Raw genomic sequence first — 15,848 nt, forward strand, 5'->3', positions numbered from 1 at the left:
ACAATGATACGATAAAACAGCCTACTAAGTCTAAACTAGCCTACCAGCTTTACTAACAGGTCATAATGAGCATTAATCGATATGATTTTGTCAGAAAGCAGTGAGAAACAAAGTGCAAGTGAGAGGCTTGACACTGAAGAAATATCTCAAGAGATGTGGAATCGAAAGCTAGCCTTCTAGGGAAACTTAAAACTAGAGTTGAAGTTGGCAAAATGTAGACGTTAAGGTGCCGTGCCTTAGAAAGCTATGATGCAAATTTAAGTTTACCAAAAAGTTAAGAAAATATATATTTCAATGCCACATATAAGCTGCACATTTGTATAATCGAAGAATGAAAATTGATTTGGGTCTACACCAATGTTATATAAAAAGTTAAACGTAAACAAATAACCGTTTCATTTCGTATAAATGTTTTGGTCACAGCCACAGGGAGCCACTGCAGACGGTCTGAGGAGCCACATGTGGCTCTGGAGCCACAGGTTGCCTACCCCTGCGCTAAAGAGACAGGAGTTGGTGGAGACCAAACCAGAGTTAGAGGAGAGTAACTGATAAAACATCTGCAGCATCTTACTACACATGTCCAGAGATCTGAGCTTCAAGAAGAAAAAGAGGCTCTGCCCCTTTTTGTAGAGAGCGTCAGTGTTTAGGGACCAGTCCAACTTATTATCCAGGTATACACCTTAGAACTTGGCACCACCTCCATGTCCACCCCACAGGTATTCACTGGCTGAAGGGGGGGCCTGAGCCTGCAGAAATCTCTGATCATTTCCTTAGTCTTTGAGGTGTTCAGTAGGAGATAGTTCTTGTGACTCCAGTCACTGAAGGCTTTTATCAGATCCCTTTATTCAGATTCCTGTCCATTCCTGATACACGCCATGATAGCAGTGTCGTCCGAGTACTTCTGGATGTGGCAGGACTCAGAGTTGTATTTGAAGTCCCCTGTGTACTGTGTGAACAGGAATGGAGCCAGGACAGTGCCTTGTGGAGCCCCTGTGCTGCTCATTAATGTCCCAGAAACACAGTTCCCCAACCTGACATACTGTGGTCTTCCTGTCAGGTAATCTGTGATCTTCCATCTCTGTCAGCTTGTTTTTAAGTATGTAGTAACATTCATCAGGTGGACACAAACACCACCCAAATTATAATGTTCCTATGTCTCCTGGATCTGTAAAAAGTGTTTGCTTAAATGTGCTCCAGAGTGACCAAAAGCCATTAATGCAGCTTTAATAATGTACAACTAGGGGGTCAAATCTCACCTATTTTTAATTTGGCTTTTTTTAAAAACTCTAATATAACAAGTAAAGTCAGTCTAGAAACTATCATTCTCTTGCCTTCACTTAGTCTGTTTCACCGTACTGCAAAAACCAACTGACAAAAAATAAGAAATAAATAACTAGAATTAAGCAAATACAAGCTTGAAACAAGTAAAATGATCTGCCAGTGCAGTAAGTACATTTTTCTTTGTAAGAATTCTTTAAATAAGTAAAAATATCCAGGCACTGGAAAAACCAATGATGTCTTGAAAAAAATCCAAATATACTTATTTTGAGCAATTGTGGATTGAAAAGCCCAACTGTAGCCAGCAATACTTGAAACAAGCATGTTTGGGTGGTAGGAAATGCTTTTGAAATATAATTTAAACTACATACAACTAAAACTCTCAACTGGAGCCAATATTTTAGGTAACAACTCACCATATTTAACAGTTGAATAGATTGAAAAGCATGAAAAAGCTCACAATGTCAAACCTAAAAAGAAGTCTTTAACAATAAGATAATTACATAAGCACATAATAATAATACTAATAATTAAATACGCACATAAAGCTATGGTCAGTAGGTAAATTGTACTCAAAACAATATAATTACAAGATACTATTGCTAGATATAAGAAGAAAATACTTGAGTAGGCTTCATGTTTTTTGCAGTGCAGTTCTCCTTTTACTGATATGTCTTTGTGTTCAGTTGACTGCAAGCTGCTCTTTAAAGATTGTTCAGTGAAATAGAATGAGTTCACTGCAGTCCAGTGATTCAGGGAATACACAGGAGCAAAAGGACAGGGTTTCTGTCTCGCTCACAAAGGCAAAGGAAAAAAGAGTTTTTCGTCTCTGGTGGGCATCATCGTCATCATCCTCACTACAGTCTTCAGCATCTGTGGTTTGATATTTGGACTACAGTATTTTTCAACAACAGTTCAGACGGATTATAGATCAGAATTGTTACAGAAATTGAATTATTTAACATTATGGGTGACAAGAAGGTTTGACTAAAACTGGATTATTATGGTGAAACCAACCAGAAACGGACAAAACTGGATCACAAACAACAGCAGTTACTGGAAGTTATAAGTTCTTCAGCGCTGTGGTAACAGTTCCCAGACCTGGTAAGATCCCACTGTTGGAGCCATGCTGTACTTCCAGGTGGTGATTTTGGCAGCGACGTTGATGCTGGTTTACTACTGTGAGTTCACGGACACTTTCAGACCGGCACAGCAGGGCTTCATCTGCAGAGACCCCACTCTGACCAAGCCAGATCCTGGACCTGAACAGGACAGCCACGTACAGCCAGTAATAATGTACTCTGTGGTGGGTGGACTGCCTGTTGTACTGGTAGGTCTCACTGTCATTTACACACATAAATGCCTTTTTTTATGTTGTGATGAAAATATTAACCCATAAGAACCCAGACCCAGTTATCCTTAAAGGAAAATTATGGGGGATATAACATATATACATATATATACGTGGACCACGTAGAACACATTTATGATGTTTTTTTAAAAAGATACTACCCCTAAATGTTGAAGATCTGTGATGTGACATAAAAGTTACATTGGGCGTTTATGGTATTTATATTTTGATACTTCTTATTTTAAAATAAAAAAACTAGACACATTTTCTGCTTACAGAAACAGAAATTTGCATCTAAGTATTTTGAAAAATAATAAGTTGTTAAACAGCACTATTAATCTCACAATTTTGATAAATGTTGCAGATTTGTTTTTAAGTAACAAAACAATAATACATCAATAATAACTAAAAACAAATAACCATGCCATTTTGCAAAATGATGACATTAATTTGTTCAGGAAATATGGTCAGAACAAGTTAATTGCAATACAGGACACCCTATTAACAGATTAGAATTGTTAAATGGGTTTAAACTTTGCCTCGTGACAAAAAATTTGATTATTGAAATGAGCAACTTTTTCACATTTCTGTTTCCAGTCACACCCACATTTTGGAGAAGTCACTTCTTGTCACAATCACATGACCACCACACCAGGGTGTTGAGTATGTGTCGCTTAGGGATTTAATGAGTTAATGTGAAGCATAAAGCTGAATATGGGAGATTCTAGAAGATTTAAAGTGTTTGTTACACGGGTGTCCGCATGGGTTCTTATGGGTTAAGAAAGAGAGGAGCCATGGCTCACATGTTAGTAAAAGTCTTGTTTTAACAACGTTTTTACACGTTCGGTTTCACATTTATGTTCCACCCTGTTCACTTTTTTATTAAAGATTAATTAAAATACACTACTGCTAATTTCTCCCAATCTGCTGTTGACTCTGCACTGGAAGGACATAGGTTACCGCTCCAGATAGCATTCACAGATTACTTGATGCCTTTTTGACCCTTTGATGCACAACATGGGTCTAAAGTGACCTGACTAAGATTTTATATGCTATATCTTTGCAATAAATTAATTTCATCATTCAGTATTGCAAGTTTTCCTCACATGACTTGTTTTTGATCATCATACATTATTACATACTAATTATTTGTTTTCATTTCTTACTTTTTGAATACGAACCCCTTTTTTATCACTACTCTTCTAATACACAAGGCCATTTTTGACCCATGTAGGAGGTGTTAATATGTTGTGCATCAAAGGGTCACCAATTTAAAACCTGACAAAGAAGACACAAATATTAACTATCCTATTTTGTTAAATTGGTGTTCTTCCAATTGAAATTATTATTTGGTGGCTCTAATAAGTCTCAAATGTTAAAATATGTGATTTTCCAATGTAATCTGGTGGTTCCAACAACTCTTTTGGAGTTAAACCTTCAAAATAAGACAAACATATTGTTAATTTAGTGTAGGTCATTTTTGACCCATGTGTGTAAACTTGATGTAATAATACAAAAACTATTTTTCTTCATAAAGTATGAAAGGAAAAATGGATATAATGATCCGTTGTAATAAAAAAAACAAGAAAAAAGATATTCAAACACACAACCAGCATGAAATAACATGGGAAATTAATGTGGGTCATTTTTGACCCATGTTGTCTATTAGAAGGTGTTTATATGTTGTGCATCAAAGGGTTAAATGGATGTGAAAGCCTATCTCAACATGACAATAAAAGAGGAACACAGACAAAATGATATCTTGTTAGAAAACTAGCTTGGTGCAGCTGGCACAAAAATGAATATACTGTATATACTGTAAATATATACATTACAAGCAATTGTTTAGTAAATACAAAGACTCAGATATGTTTGGCATGATGTAGTAGAGGAGTATGACAAGTAGGCATTATAACCTGTATAAACTGTAAAAAATATCTCTAGATTTTACGATGAAAAACTGCTAAACCATGATAGTAAAAGACCCTAAAATGATAAATGAGTTAATTCAGTTTCAGTAACAATGAAACACCGTAAATGTATATATCAGCCAAAACAGTATTTTTTACATTAAAAAAAAATATATACATTACTCCACTGTAAAATACACTGGCACCGTGTTTGTAACAAAAATATATTGTAATATATATACAAGGATCATTTTTGTATTTGTTTTTTATTTAAAAAAAAATACTTAGTACTAAACACCATATCCCTAACAGAAATATGCTGTAATATTTAATGATACAATCTTTAATTCATGCAGCATTTATAAAGTATTTTCTTGTGAATTATATGGCAGAACAGCGTTTCTTTTGATGGAAAAACATTTTATTTTTTACGGTAAAATATGGAATAAAATGGCAATCTTAAACGGAAAAATCAGCAGTGCTAATAACATTTTTCCGTAATATTAGAAAAAGTTGCACCATATTTATTATGGTAAAATTCTGATAACCACAACTGCCTTTTTACTGTAAAAACAACAGGTTGTTTTTTTTTACAGTGTTCATGTGCTTTGTAGTTAGCAAAAATAATATATTGAGATGAAGTCCAAAATTGCATCCATCAATATTTTTGCATTAAGAATTGATTAATCTTTATGTGTTGTGTGAAAAGGATCGTTCAGAGGTCTATCACCAGCTCACATTCCCCTCAGATCTACAGAGCATTTTAGCTTTAACGGTTTTAAAAGCCTCCATTTTTACTGTTTTAATTAAGATATGTTTTTACAGTGGCAGGTGAGTGAATGTCCCTACCTGTGTGCCCTACCTGTAGATTTCCTGTGCATAGGAGGTTGTGGTTATCAGAGATTTTATTCTAACAATTCACGTAAGTATTTTTGATCCAAAGTAATCTTTTTTCATTCTTTATTGTAGATTTCAGGTGTAGAGGTTGTCATCTTCCTCCTTCATTACAACTCAAACAACCAATACGACCAAGAGAAGGTTGTTGTCATGGGTGACTGTTGCTATGTGAACCCAATGGTGCGCAGGACCGTCCGTTTCCTTGGTAATGTCATTACAAATATTGTGCTAAAATAACTAGAACTAATACTGACATTTGTTTGTAATCATAATTTTGTATATTTTGTAACCCTCTTTGTTATAAAATAATATTTTATGACTTTTATATAACTACACGATCTTTTGATAATGACAACACCTTGTTATAACATTATATAACCAAAACCATTTTGTGGCTTGACCGGTTCATTCAAATGTGTCAGAAGTGTTGTTAAAATGACTTGGAACATTTTTAGGGCCCGAGCATCGAAGGGTACGAGGTCCCTATTGGAATTGAACCAATTATGATTATTCTCTGAAAGGAATTGGCTTTTTGGAGGCTTTTTCATCTCAAAATGTTTTGACACATTGTACACACGTCAGGTCTGGTGAAAATGTAAATGTTTTAGGGGTCTCGCAAATGACATGGCAAAATGGCTCAGTAGCACCCCCTACAACATTTAAATGGAATGGAACCAAATGGTAAGCTTTCACATAGACAAATTAAATTTGGTATAGGCAGATGTAACATGAGGAGACACACCAAAAAGCCTCTTGGACCCATACCCTAACCAACAGTCAGCCTTCTTAATTCAATGAACAATTTCAGGGTGTTTTGGGCCATTTCCTGGCCTCGAACTTTAACAAACTCCTCCTAGAGATTTAACTCGATAGACTTAAAATTTGGTCAGTACCATTGTAAGGCCTTTGTGACTAAAAGTTGTGCTAAGTGTATATGTTGTTTAAGAATGTGGGAGTGGCATGGCAGTGACATATAGTGTTTTATAGTATATATAGTGTTCCTATAAAGTAGAATGTAGTAACTTGTACATCCAGACCTGAACATGTCCACATGTCATGATTGAGCTATAGTCAAAGCGCCCCCCGCTGGCAACAGGAAGTAACATTTTTTTATACTTAAATTTCCTGCTCATAACCCATGAACTGTTTCATCAGTCGTCAACAATTTGTCATGCTAATTTTATAGCCAGCAAATATGTTTGTGCTTGATACTAATGCTATGTTAACTCTGTAGAATGTAACATAGCATTTACTTGTAATGGATGTTTTTATTGCAATATTTCTACTTTTCCTTCAGTAACCTGAATACTTCCTTCACCACTGTGTTGATATGAATGACTTAATTCAACTTAGGCTTGAATGTGGTGTCTTACTATGTGAATTAGGCTTGCCAACCGTCCCTTGAAAAACGCAATCGTCCCGTATTAAGAAACAAAAGCAGCCGTCCCGTATTGAGCTGAAAAGGGATGCACTGCGTCCCGTATTATTGTGACAGTCAAACATAGTCAGTAAATGCCAAAGGAAAATAAATAACAGGGTGCTTTTTTTGTAAACTTACGGTAAACTTGTTCCAAGGCCCCGTCCTGCTCTGTGACCAATGAGCTGACAGCACATTCACACACAAGTATGACAATACAGAATACGCTCATCCCATTGGTCGAGGAGAAGATGGCAGAAGACAACAAAGCAGCATGCGTAGGTTACAACTGACACAGACGCCAACACTGCTTTACGGGGCGCTACACCTTCGAGCAGCAATGGCACGAGTACTCCTCCGAGAAAAAAACAGAAAAGGGTGCAAAAATACTGAGGAATGGGAAAAAGGAAACACCTGGGTGGAAAAAGTGCGTGATAACATCTATAAAGCCACTGCACGGTGTGCCGGCGCTCTTCTTCCGTAGCCCATGGTGGACTGACTGACCTGAAACAACATGCTTCTAGTACTGCGGTCACACCATCTGCACTTCAAATTTTAGTGCGCAATTACACTGCACTTTACGGTAGCTTGTCAGCTGCATGACTCCAAAATGGCCATTCAATTGCATACATGCTGCATTTTAAAAGCCAACAAAAGGAGTAAATCAAATTGTTATCAGTAAACTCCACTACATCTTTGAAGAACAGGGCCTAATTGTTGTTTTGTATTAAAGTGAATTGCTGGATAATAATTTGTTTTCCATGTATTCATGTCACACAAAAATATGCATCTAATTCAATTAAGGTTCGAGTCAAATCGTTCAAAAATAATTAAACTCACAAAAAAAGGGCACAAAAATTTCACCACGCCAGGAAGGGTGAAGGCAATCGGGTTGGCTGGCCCTGACAATGATGTGTCCCGTATTTATTTTTCAGGGAGTTGGCAACCCTAAACATGATATTGTAGCATGCTGCTTTAAAAATGCTTTGATTTGTATTAAGAAGTAAATATAATCTGTGTATGTTTGTCTATAGGTGTGTATTTCTTCGGGCTCTTTACAACAGACATCTTTGTCAATGCAGGACAGCTGGTCACAGGATGTCTGGCTCCTCACTTCCTGTCTGTTTGTCAGCCCAATTACACTGCCCTCGGCTGCCTAGACACGGTGCAATTTATCAGCCAATCAGATGTGTGTACTGGTGACCCCGAAGACATCATGAGAGCCAGAAAGACTTTTCCCTCCAAGGAGGCTGCACTGAGTCTGTATACAGCTATTTACCTGGCAGTGAGTTGCTCTATTTAATGTAACAGATGCTGAAATGTGCAGACGAGTATAAACTATCAACAAGCAGTTTGTATTCATCACTGCTAAAGAGAGGATATCCTTATGTTGGGAATTAAGGATGCCTCTTTTATGAATAAAATGATACCTTGCACGGGGCGTCAAATATGTAAATAAAAGGGCGTTATCATAAATTCTATATATATATAAGGATATCAGATATGTAAGGATGCACCTGAGCAACACTTGTATGGATCTCACAGTTCAAAAGTGTGGTAACATGGCTATCAGATTTATTAATAATTATCATAAATAATTAAGAAATTATATGACTTGATTTGCTCTAAGTCATAGCTCGTCATAACAAACTATCAACTTGGAACACTGATTATTAATTGTTAATATAATTATAATCAAATTGTCATATTAATATTTGGTAGTGGTTGAAGGAATCAGGATTTCTTGACACAGAAGAGGTTAGCATATCATTCACAGTGTACAACATTAAATAGACAGCATTTGTAATCAAAAGGTATTTATTCTAAATAACAAGAAAAAGCAAATAAAAGCACACATCTATAAAATATAGAGTTCTAACAAGTCTAATCTAATGTAGGCTTACAAATGAGAGGGAAAGGAGTGCGTGTGTGTGTGTGTGTGTGTGTGTGTGTGTGTGTGGAGAATATTAGAATGGTTGTAAACAGTGTCTCAGAATTTAAATAAACTTCCATTTCAGATGTACATCATGTCCTGTTTTGGCTCAAGAGGAGGTCGTCTGACTGCCCCTCTTCTCAGCCTCTCATTGGTCAGTCTGGCTATGCTAACAGGCATCAACAGAGTAGCTGAGTATCGAAACCACTGGAGTGATGTCATAGCAGGACAAGCCATCGGGGCAGCTATTGCCGTCTTTCTGGTCAGTTATTGTCTGTTGTTGTTTTATGAGCTGTAACAGCACATGTTCATAGATCTAATGACACTGAGAACTTTCAGTATTTATATTGTGTTTGTATTATTATTAATATGCAATAGTATTGTTTCACTTTCTCGGGCACCACAGAAGAGTTGCATCAAACTTCAACCTGAGAAAATATCTAATTAGCCAGACCAGGGGTCGGCAACCTTTACTAACAAAAGAGCCATTGTTGGACAAAAAAAGAGAAATAATGTCGGAACCGATCCGTAAACCTTATTTTGAGCCTCACAATGAAGATGTAACAGCCTTCTAAGTCTAAATGAGCCTACCAACATTACGAATAAGTAATAATAAGCATTTATTAATATGATTTTGTCAGAATGCAGTGAGGAGCCAAGTGCAAAAGAGGACGAAGAAATATCTCAGGAGATTTGGAATTGAAAGCTAATCTAGCTAGAGAACCTCAAAACTATACTTGAAGTTGGCAAAATGTAGATGTTAAGGTGCGTTTTAAGGACGTTTTAATATGTTTATAGAGAAAACAGAAATTACAGTTCATGTTGTATGATTTTTTTGTCACAGCTACAGGGAGCCACTGCAGATGGCCTAAAGAGCTTCAAGTGGCTCCGGAGTCGCAGGTTGCCGACCCCTGAAAAACTGTAAAACTTTGTGCAATATCTTTTTCAGGTCCCATGTGTTTAGTTAAAATGCCTACCTGATGTCATGTCCAGTTCTGCTGTTCATTTAGTTTTCAATTCAACAGAGCAGCCCTTCTGCCAATAGACCGAAAGTTACGTATGTAACTCCGATTCTATGAATCCAGGATGACCACCAGAGACGATGCTTTAACTGCAATTTTCCACATATGCAGGTCAAGTATGAATTTCAGCCTGTGGTCCCTGGATGACCTGAGAGACTATATCTTCCTGTGTCATCAGAGTATCTGTTCCTATAGAATCTTCTTTAGGAAGAGGATACTGAGTGACTCAGCACTCTATCCGTCATCCAGGATTCATAGAACCATATTTAAGCAAGCTCTGCAGTCATTTCGCCTTAGGACATTCATACTGATTCTGCAATTGCGTCAAATCGGCGTTTCCAGTCTGTGAATTCACATTGCAATTGGGGAATGAAGTTGGAGGAGACGGTAGTGCAGAGGCAGTATGTGTACCATAAGTGATGGCAGCAACAAGTGCATTCAAAACAATGATAGCAGAAGAACTGCATGTCGTGCTGTTTCTCCCTGTAGAGATTCTACATACACAAGCAAGGTTGTTCTGCTTTTGGTAACATGATTCAATTACTGTTGGACTCAAGTGAGAAGCATGTTTCTGATGATACGGTACACCTTTCTTATTACCCAGGTGTTGGTTGCACAAGTAAAATGTGTCATGTATTTTCTGTCTCAAAGGCTCTGCCAGTTCACATTAATTCTTGCCAATTTAATGCCTCCGGTAATACCTATGAAGGCAATACAGAGCCTGGATAATAATAAATAATAATAATAATAAATTTTATTTGTAAAGCACTTTTCATACAGAAATTTCAAAGTGCTACAGAAACCAGAAACAAGAAAGAGAAAAAAACTCATTAAAATCAGCAGTAGATAAAAGAGACACAGGTAATAAAGTACATTATGCAGAGACAAAATAAAACATCTAGGGACAACCTAAAAATGCCTCCCTGAACAAAAAAGTTTTAAGCCCTTTTTTAAAGGTGTCCACAGATTGGGGTTGGCGTAGATGTTCAGGGAGGGAGTTCCAGATGTGGGGGGCAGCGGAGCAGAAGGCTCGGTCTCCCATGGTGCGGAGTCGTGTGCGGGGCTGATGGAGGAGGTTTATGCTTTGGGAGCGGAGGTTGCGGGTGGATGAGTGAGGGGTGAGAAGGTCTTTGAGGTATTGTGGGGTGTTGCTGTAGATGCAAAGGTGGGTGATGAGGGCGATCTTGTATTTAATTCTTGAGGTTATGGGAAGCCAGTGTAGGTTTTGTAGAATGGGGGTGATGTGGTCGTATTTGTGGGTTTTCATCAGTAACCGAGTACGACTCTTACCCAGTAAGAGTACGGGCAGCACAGTTCTGAATGAATTGGAGTTTCTGGAGGTGTTTGTTGGGTAAACCGATGAGCAGGCTGTTGCAGTAATCAAGCCTGGATCACTTGGTCCTCCCTTTACGCCTCTGAGATGTTTAGATTGAATGCGAAACATCACAGAGGTGTAAATGTCGCAGCTTGAAACGACTGAGTGAGTGACTCAGAAGTCTGAGAGCTTTAGATACTTAACTTTCAATAGGCGTGTTTCCACTGAGTACTTTCTGAGTACTTTTTGGAAAGCGGCTACGTGTTTTGGCTACACCCACTAGTAGGTTCCCCTCGCCCTCTGTTCCCGTACAGGTGCTTTTATAGTGGCTAACCAACGGAGTTTGAATGTGACAACAGATTGACGCGGCAAGCAGTGTTGCCAACTTAGCGACTTTGTTGCTATAATTAGCGACTTTTCAGACCCCTCAAGCAGCTCTTTTTCAAAAAAGCGACTAGTGACAAATCTAGTGACTTTTTCTGGTGTTATTGGAGATTTGTTCCTACTGTTCTTCATGAGTAGCACTGTCCCAAAGCACTCATAAGCGGCCCGGTCCTCCTGCTGCAGTCTCTCCCAGTCAGCAGAGCACGAGCTCCGTTACTGGAGGATGCAATCTCCAAGCCTCCCTTAAAGAGAGGGATACTCGACTGTGGCTCCCCTAACTAACCCTGGTGTCAATGTAAACTCTGGCATGCTGACACCAAGCTACAGCCACATACACTCTCGGCCCTGGGGGGAACTGGCCCTGCTCCAGGTGTTCTGAATAGAGGAGCAGTGGCTGCAGCAGAGTGTAGCCAAGCAGATGCAGCCTTACATTAGGATAGATGCATAGCCCTACACAGCCCCAGCTCAGGTGACCCACTGAGCACTAAGTCACTCAGACAACTAATGGAATCCATCTCCGTAAGTGAGAGGGAGGAAACTGATGAGGTTGTCCAGCCCACTCAGCGGTTTGCGTCCTTCAGTGGCCAAACCCACAGTTAGAAGCGATGAGGATCAGAATGCCAGATCTGGCCTCCTAGCAGAAGAGCCTTTGCAGCAGAGAAGACCACGTCATTTCTGGCCAAAGGGGGTTCTCAAACAGAAGCTTGTGGCCATCTTGAAGGATTCTCTGAAGCTAGGTAAAATCAGGGGAACAGAGGGAAGGCAAGGTTGAGCCAGTGCATCCTGTTCCAGACAGGTCTAGCCAAGGAGAACCAGAGGGGGCAGTGGATTGACTCTTCTAAAGCACCTCTACCATGCCAAAGAGGCCACAGATTGTGTGGACCACCTCTGAGTGAAGTAGCCACTCCCCTAGTGGGGGTTTACAATGGTAGAGGAAGTCCGCGGCCTGGAAAAATGGTTGAGGTATTGTCCAACCTGTGGGCAGATGCTTCCCCCTCAGGTACAGCAGGAATTGCTTGAAACCTAGATGCACACCTCGTAAATCTAGATGTGCTCCTCATCCCATCACTGACCCAGCCATGCTATGTGAGGCCAAGTTGTATCATGGGCCACCTGAGACCAGGATGGTATCCAAATTAACAAGTAACCAGGCCCAGCATAATCTTCATGTCTTCAGACTGCAGGGGCAAAATAACTGCCGCTGCACCTGGTGAACATTTGTAGGGAGAGGCAGAGTCTGAATGGAAGCACCCTGAACTGAAAATGGTGTCATTGATAGGCACAACGTTTGAATTGACTGTGTTGAGGCACAATGAGGACATGAAAATAGGCATCAAACTTTATTGATATAGCACCTTTAAAACAAATCAAATGCACTTCAAAGTGCTTGAAAAGTGTTTAACAAAATCAGAATGATATATAGTAAAATGTTATCAATATAAAACAGGATAAAATAAATCACAAAATAAACAAGTAGTTTGTCAAATTCACCAGATGATCTCAGAGTATCTTTTTTTCGTGAGTGGGACTACCACTTTACATCAAATATGTCCAGGCTGTGTCCTGAATAGAAAACTGGTCTAATGGACTAAACTGCCTCAGGATACACTTACATACTGTACACAAGTTGTTGTTCCTTGAATGAACTTGAATTCTTCTTTGCGTACAAGTATTGTAGGACAGTCTTAGCAGGGGCAAAAAAACTGGGTCACAGAAACAAAGCAAACAAAAGCTTTTTTCTCAGTACCTCAACCTGGAAGAAACATTTGAAATTATTTGAACATTTGTTTAAGAAGGTAGCCAATAGCCGTGTTTCCACTTGGGGGGGAAAGTGTGCACTGGTAAAGTCTCAGGCCACACCCTCTCAAAAGTCTGCTCACTCTGCGTGTTTCCCCTTCAAGTTAGCCCCCAGAGGGGTTTAGAGACTCCGGAGGTAACGTATGGTTTTTGCTGTTGCTAATTGTGCACAACATCAGCAGCTAGAAGCAGCATGGCTAATTATGCACAGCGTCTCCACTGATCATAAATATAGTGATTGTGAATTAACGGCATCGCTAACTGTACTGAGTGTCCGGTGCTTGTTGTAGACAAACAGAGATCGCTAAGTGAACACCTCCTGTAGCAGCAGCACATACACACTGTACTGCTACAGAGCTAACTGTAGCTAACTGCCGCTAACGGTGGCTCTTCTTAACAAGCCGGCCTCTGGCTCGTTATCGGCTTGTCAAGAAGAGCAAGAAGGAGTTGCTGGATTAGTCTCCAGTCGCTTTCTTGAAAAATCGTCGCAAAAGTCGCTAAATTCAACAAGTCGCTAAGTTGGGAACACTGCTTTGCTGGCTTTTACAAATGGCATGTGATGTGTTGTTGTTGTGTAGAGTACTACATCACATCCTGCTTAGCGATCTATCCAATCAGTAACCAGGCTGTTTTCAGGGGAGAAAAAAGACCCTGCTCTTCTACAGGGACGAAAAAAGTCCCGACAAAAGCTGGCTCCGGATTGCTCGTATTCAAATTAGGGGTGCTTCGGCAAGTGAGACCCGCCTCATTCCGGGTATTGCCCGGTAGTGGAAACAGTCCTAATGTCTCTTATTTTCTCTCTCTCTCTCTCTCTCTCTCTCCAGGTGGTGTTTGTGGCTCAGTATTTTAATAAGAGACTTGTGATTTCTCAGAGTCCATCAGATGCAGGCACAGCTAACACTGATGAGACTTCACCCCAAAGAAATCACACTATGGAAACCAGTGATAAATACATTGTTACACAGGTACTTCACATACTATACATGTACAGTACCAGTCAAGTCAAAGTTTGGACACACCTTCTCATTCAATGTGTTTTCTTTATTTTTATGAAAATACTATAGATTATTATTAAAGACATCAAAACTATGATGGAACACAAAAGTCAAGTCAAGTTTATTTATGTAACTTTATATTTTATTTTCACATGACAGGCGTAGACTTAATATACTTCAATAAATGAAAAACAAAACAAAAAAGAAAATAGGCAAATATGTATGACAAAAGAAACAAAAAATATGAAAGCATACAGTATAGGTTAGGTAGCAAGTTATTACAGATATAAAACACTAAAATGAACAAATGTATGGTGCAAATGTATTACAATAAAGGGATATACAATTTATATAAAAGGGGAATTAAAAAACCTAATTAAAGCTCATGAAAACGGATATGTTTTTAGTCTGCTTTTAAAAGAATACACAGAGTTGCACCAAGGTCACCAGTGAGCTGAGGTCAGACTGCTGCTGGAGAATGACCAAGATAAGGGGTTCAATGGAGGCCAGCTCGCCCTTGATCTCAGAGATTGCAGATTGCAGTATTGCAAATTATTGAGCCAGACAGCTTTGGGCGAGACCTGGGAGATCTAGTGGATGGTGGAGAACTTTGTGGAAGGAGTAGCTGATGAAAATGCATGGCGTGAAAACTTCCACATGCCCAAAGATGCTCTTATGGCTTTAAGTGATGCTGCCTGGCATGATACCCAATCCAATTCACACACTTTAGCGTCACCCATGCAGATTTCCTCCTGAAAACGCTCGTCTAAACGCGGAATAAAAAGTGAAGACGGGACGCCACTTTTGCGCCTTCTGTTCAGAACGTCATCAGCCTGAGACTTTTATCTCCCCAAGATAATTTTCTTGAGGTATTAAATCAAATGAGTAGTCTAATGTTGTATTGAGTTAGATAGGACCGGAGATCTTTTGTAACCACTGTTGACGACCCCTGTTGGATTTTTTTTACATTGCAGGCTTAAGGCACTTCCGGGTTTACTTCACTGCTCTGACCGGGAAGTTGCCGCCTGTCTCAAACACATTAAGAAGGCAAGACATTCCACAAATAAACTCTTGACAGCGCACACCTGTAGATTGAAAACCATTCCAGGTGAGCAGCTTATGAATCTGACTGAGAGAATAACAGAATTGTGCAAAGCTGTCATCAAAGCAAAAGGTGGCTACTTAGAGTCTAAAATCTAAAACATTTTCTGTTTTGTTTAACATTGTTTCTTTACTACATAATTCCATATGCATTCTTTCATAGTATTTGATGTCTCCGGTATTAATCTACAATGTTGAAAATAAAGAAAAAAATTAAGAAACACCATTGAATGAGAAGGTGTGTCCAATCATCTGACTGGTACTGTAGGTTTTTGTTTGCAGTGCATGATATACCAATCTCTGTAAGAAAACCAATGTGCCCATATTTGCTGTTTTCATATTTAAAATTATTAAAATACAATCTTTTAATATTTTTCAATTCTTCATCCAAGTATTTATAACATTTTTTTTCTGGTCATATAGAGTCCAGGATCCTTGACAGAAGTCA

At 38.9% G+C, this 15,848-nt stretch overlaps 1 protein-coding gene across 1 annotated transcript; it reads left to right on the forward strand.

Moving 5' to 3' along the window:
• The first annotated feature begins 2,404 nt into the window (after positions 1 to 2,404).
• Positions 2,405 to 15,554, forward strand: LOC131980671 (phospholipid phosphatase-related protein type 5-like). Its single transcript, XM_059344954.1, has 6 exons — positions 2,405 to 2,608; positions 5,509 to 5,641; positions 7,888 to 8,138; positions 8,872 to 9,048; positions 14,129 to 14,269; positions 15,274 to 15,554. The coding sequence occupies exons 1-6, from the start codon at positions 2,405 to 2,407 to the stop codon at positions 15,277 to 15,279; spliced, it is 912 nt and encodes a 303-aa protein (XP_059200937.1). The 3' UTR covers positions 15,280 to 15,554.
• Positions 15,555 to 15,848: the final 294 nt, after the last annotated feature.

The sequence above is a fragment of the Centropristis striata genome, chromosome 11, assembly GCF_030273125.1.
Source record: "Centropristis striata isolate RG_2023a ecotype Rhode Island chromosome 11, C.striata_1.0, whole genome shotgun sequence".
Lineage (NCBI taxonomy): Eukaryota > Metazoa > Chordata > Actinopteri > Perciformes > Serranidae > Centropristis > Centropristis striata.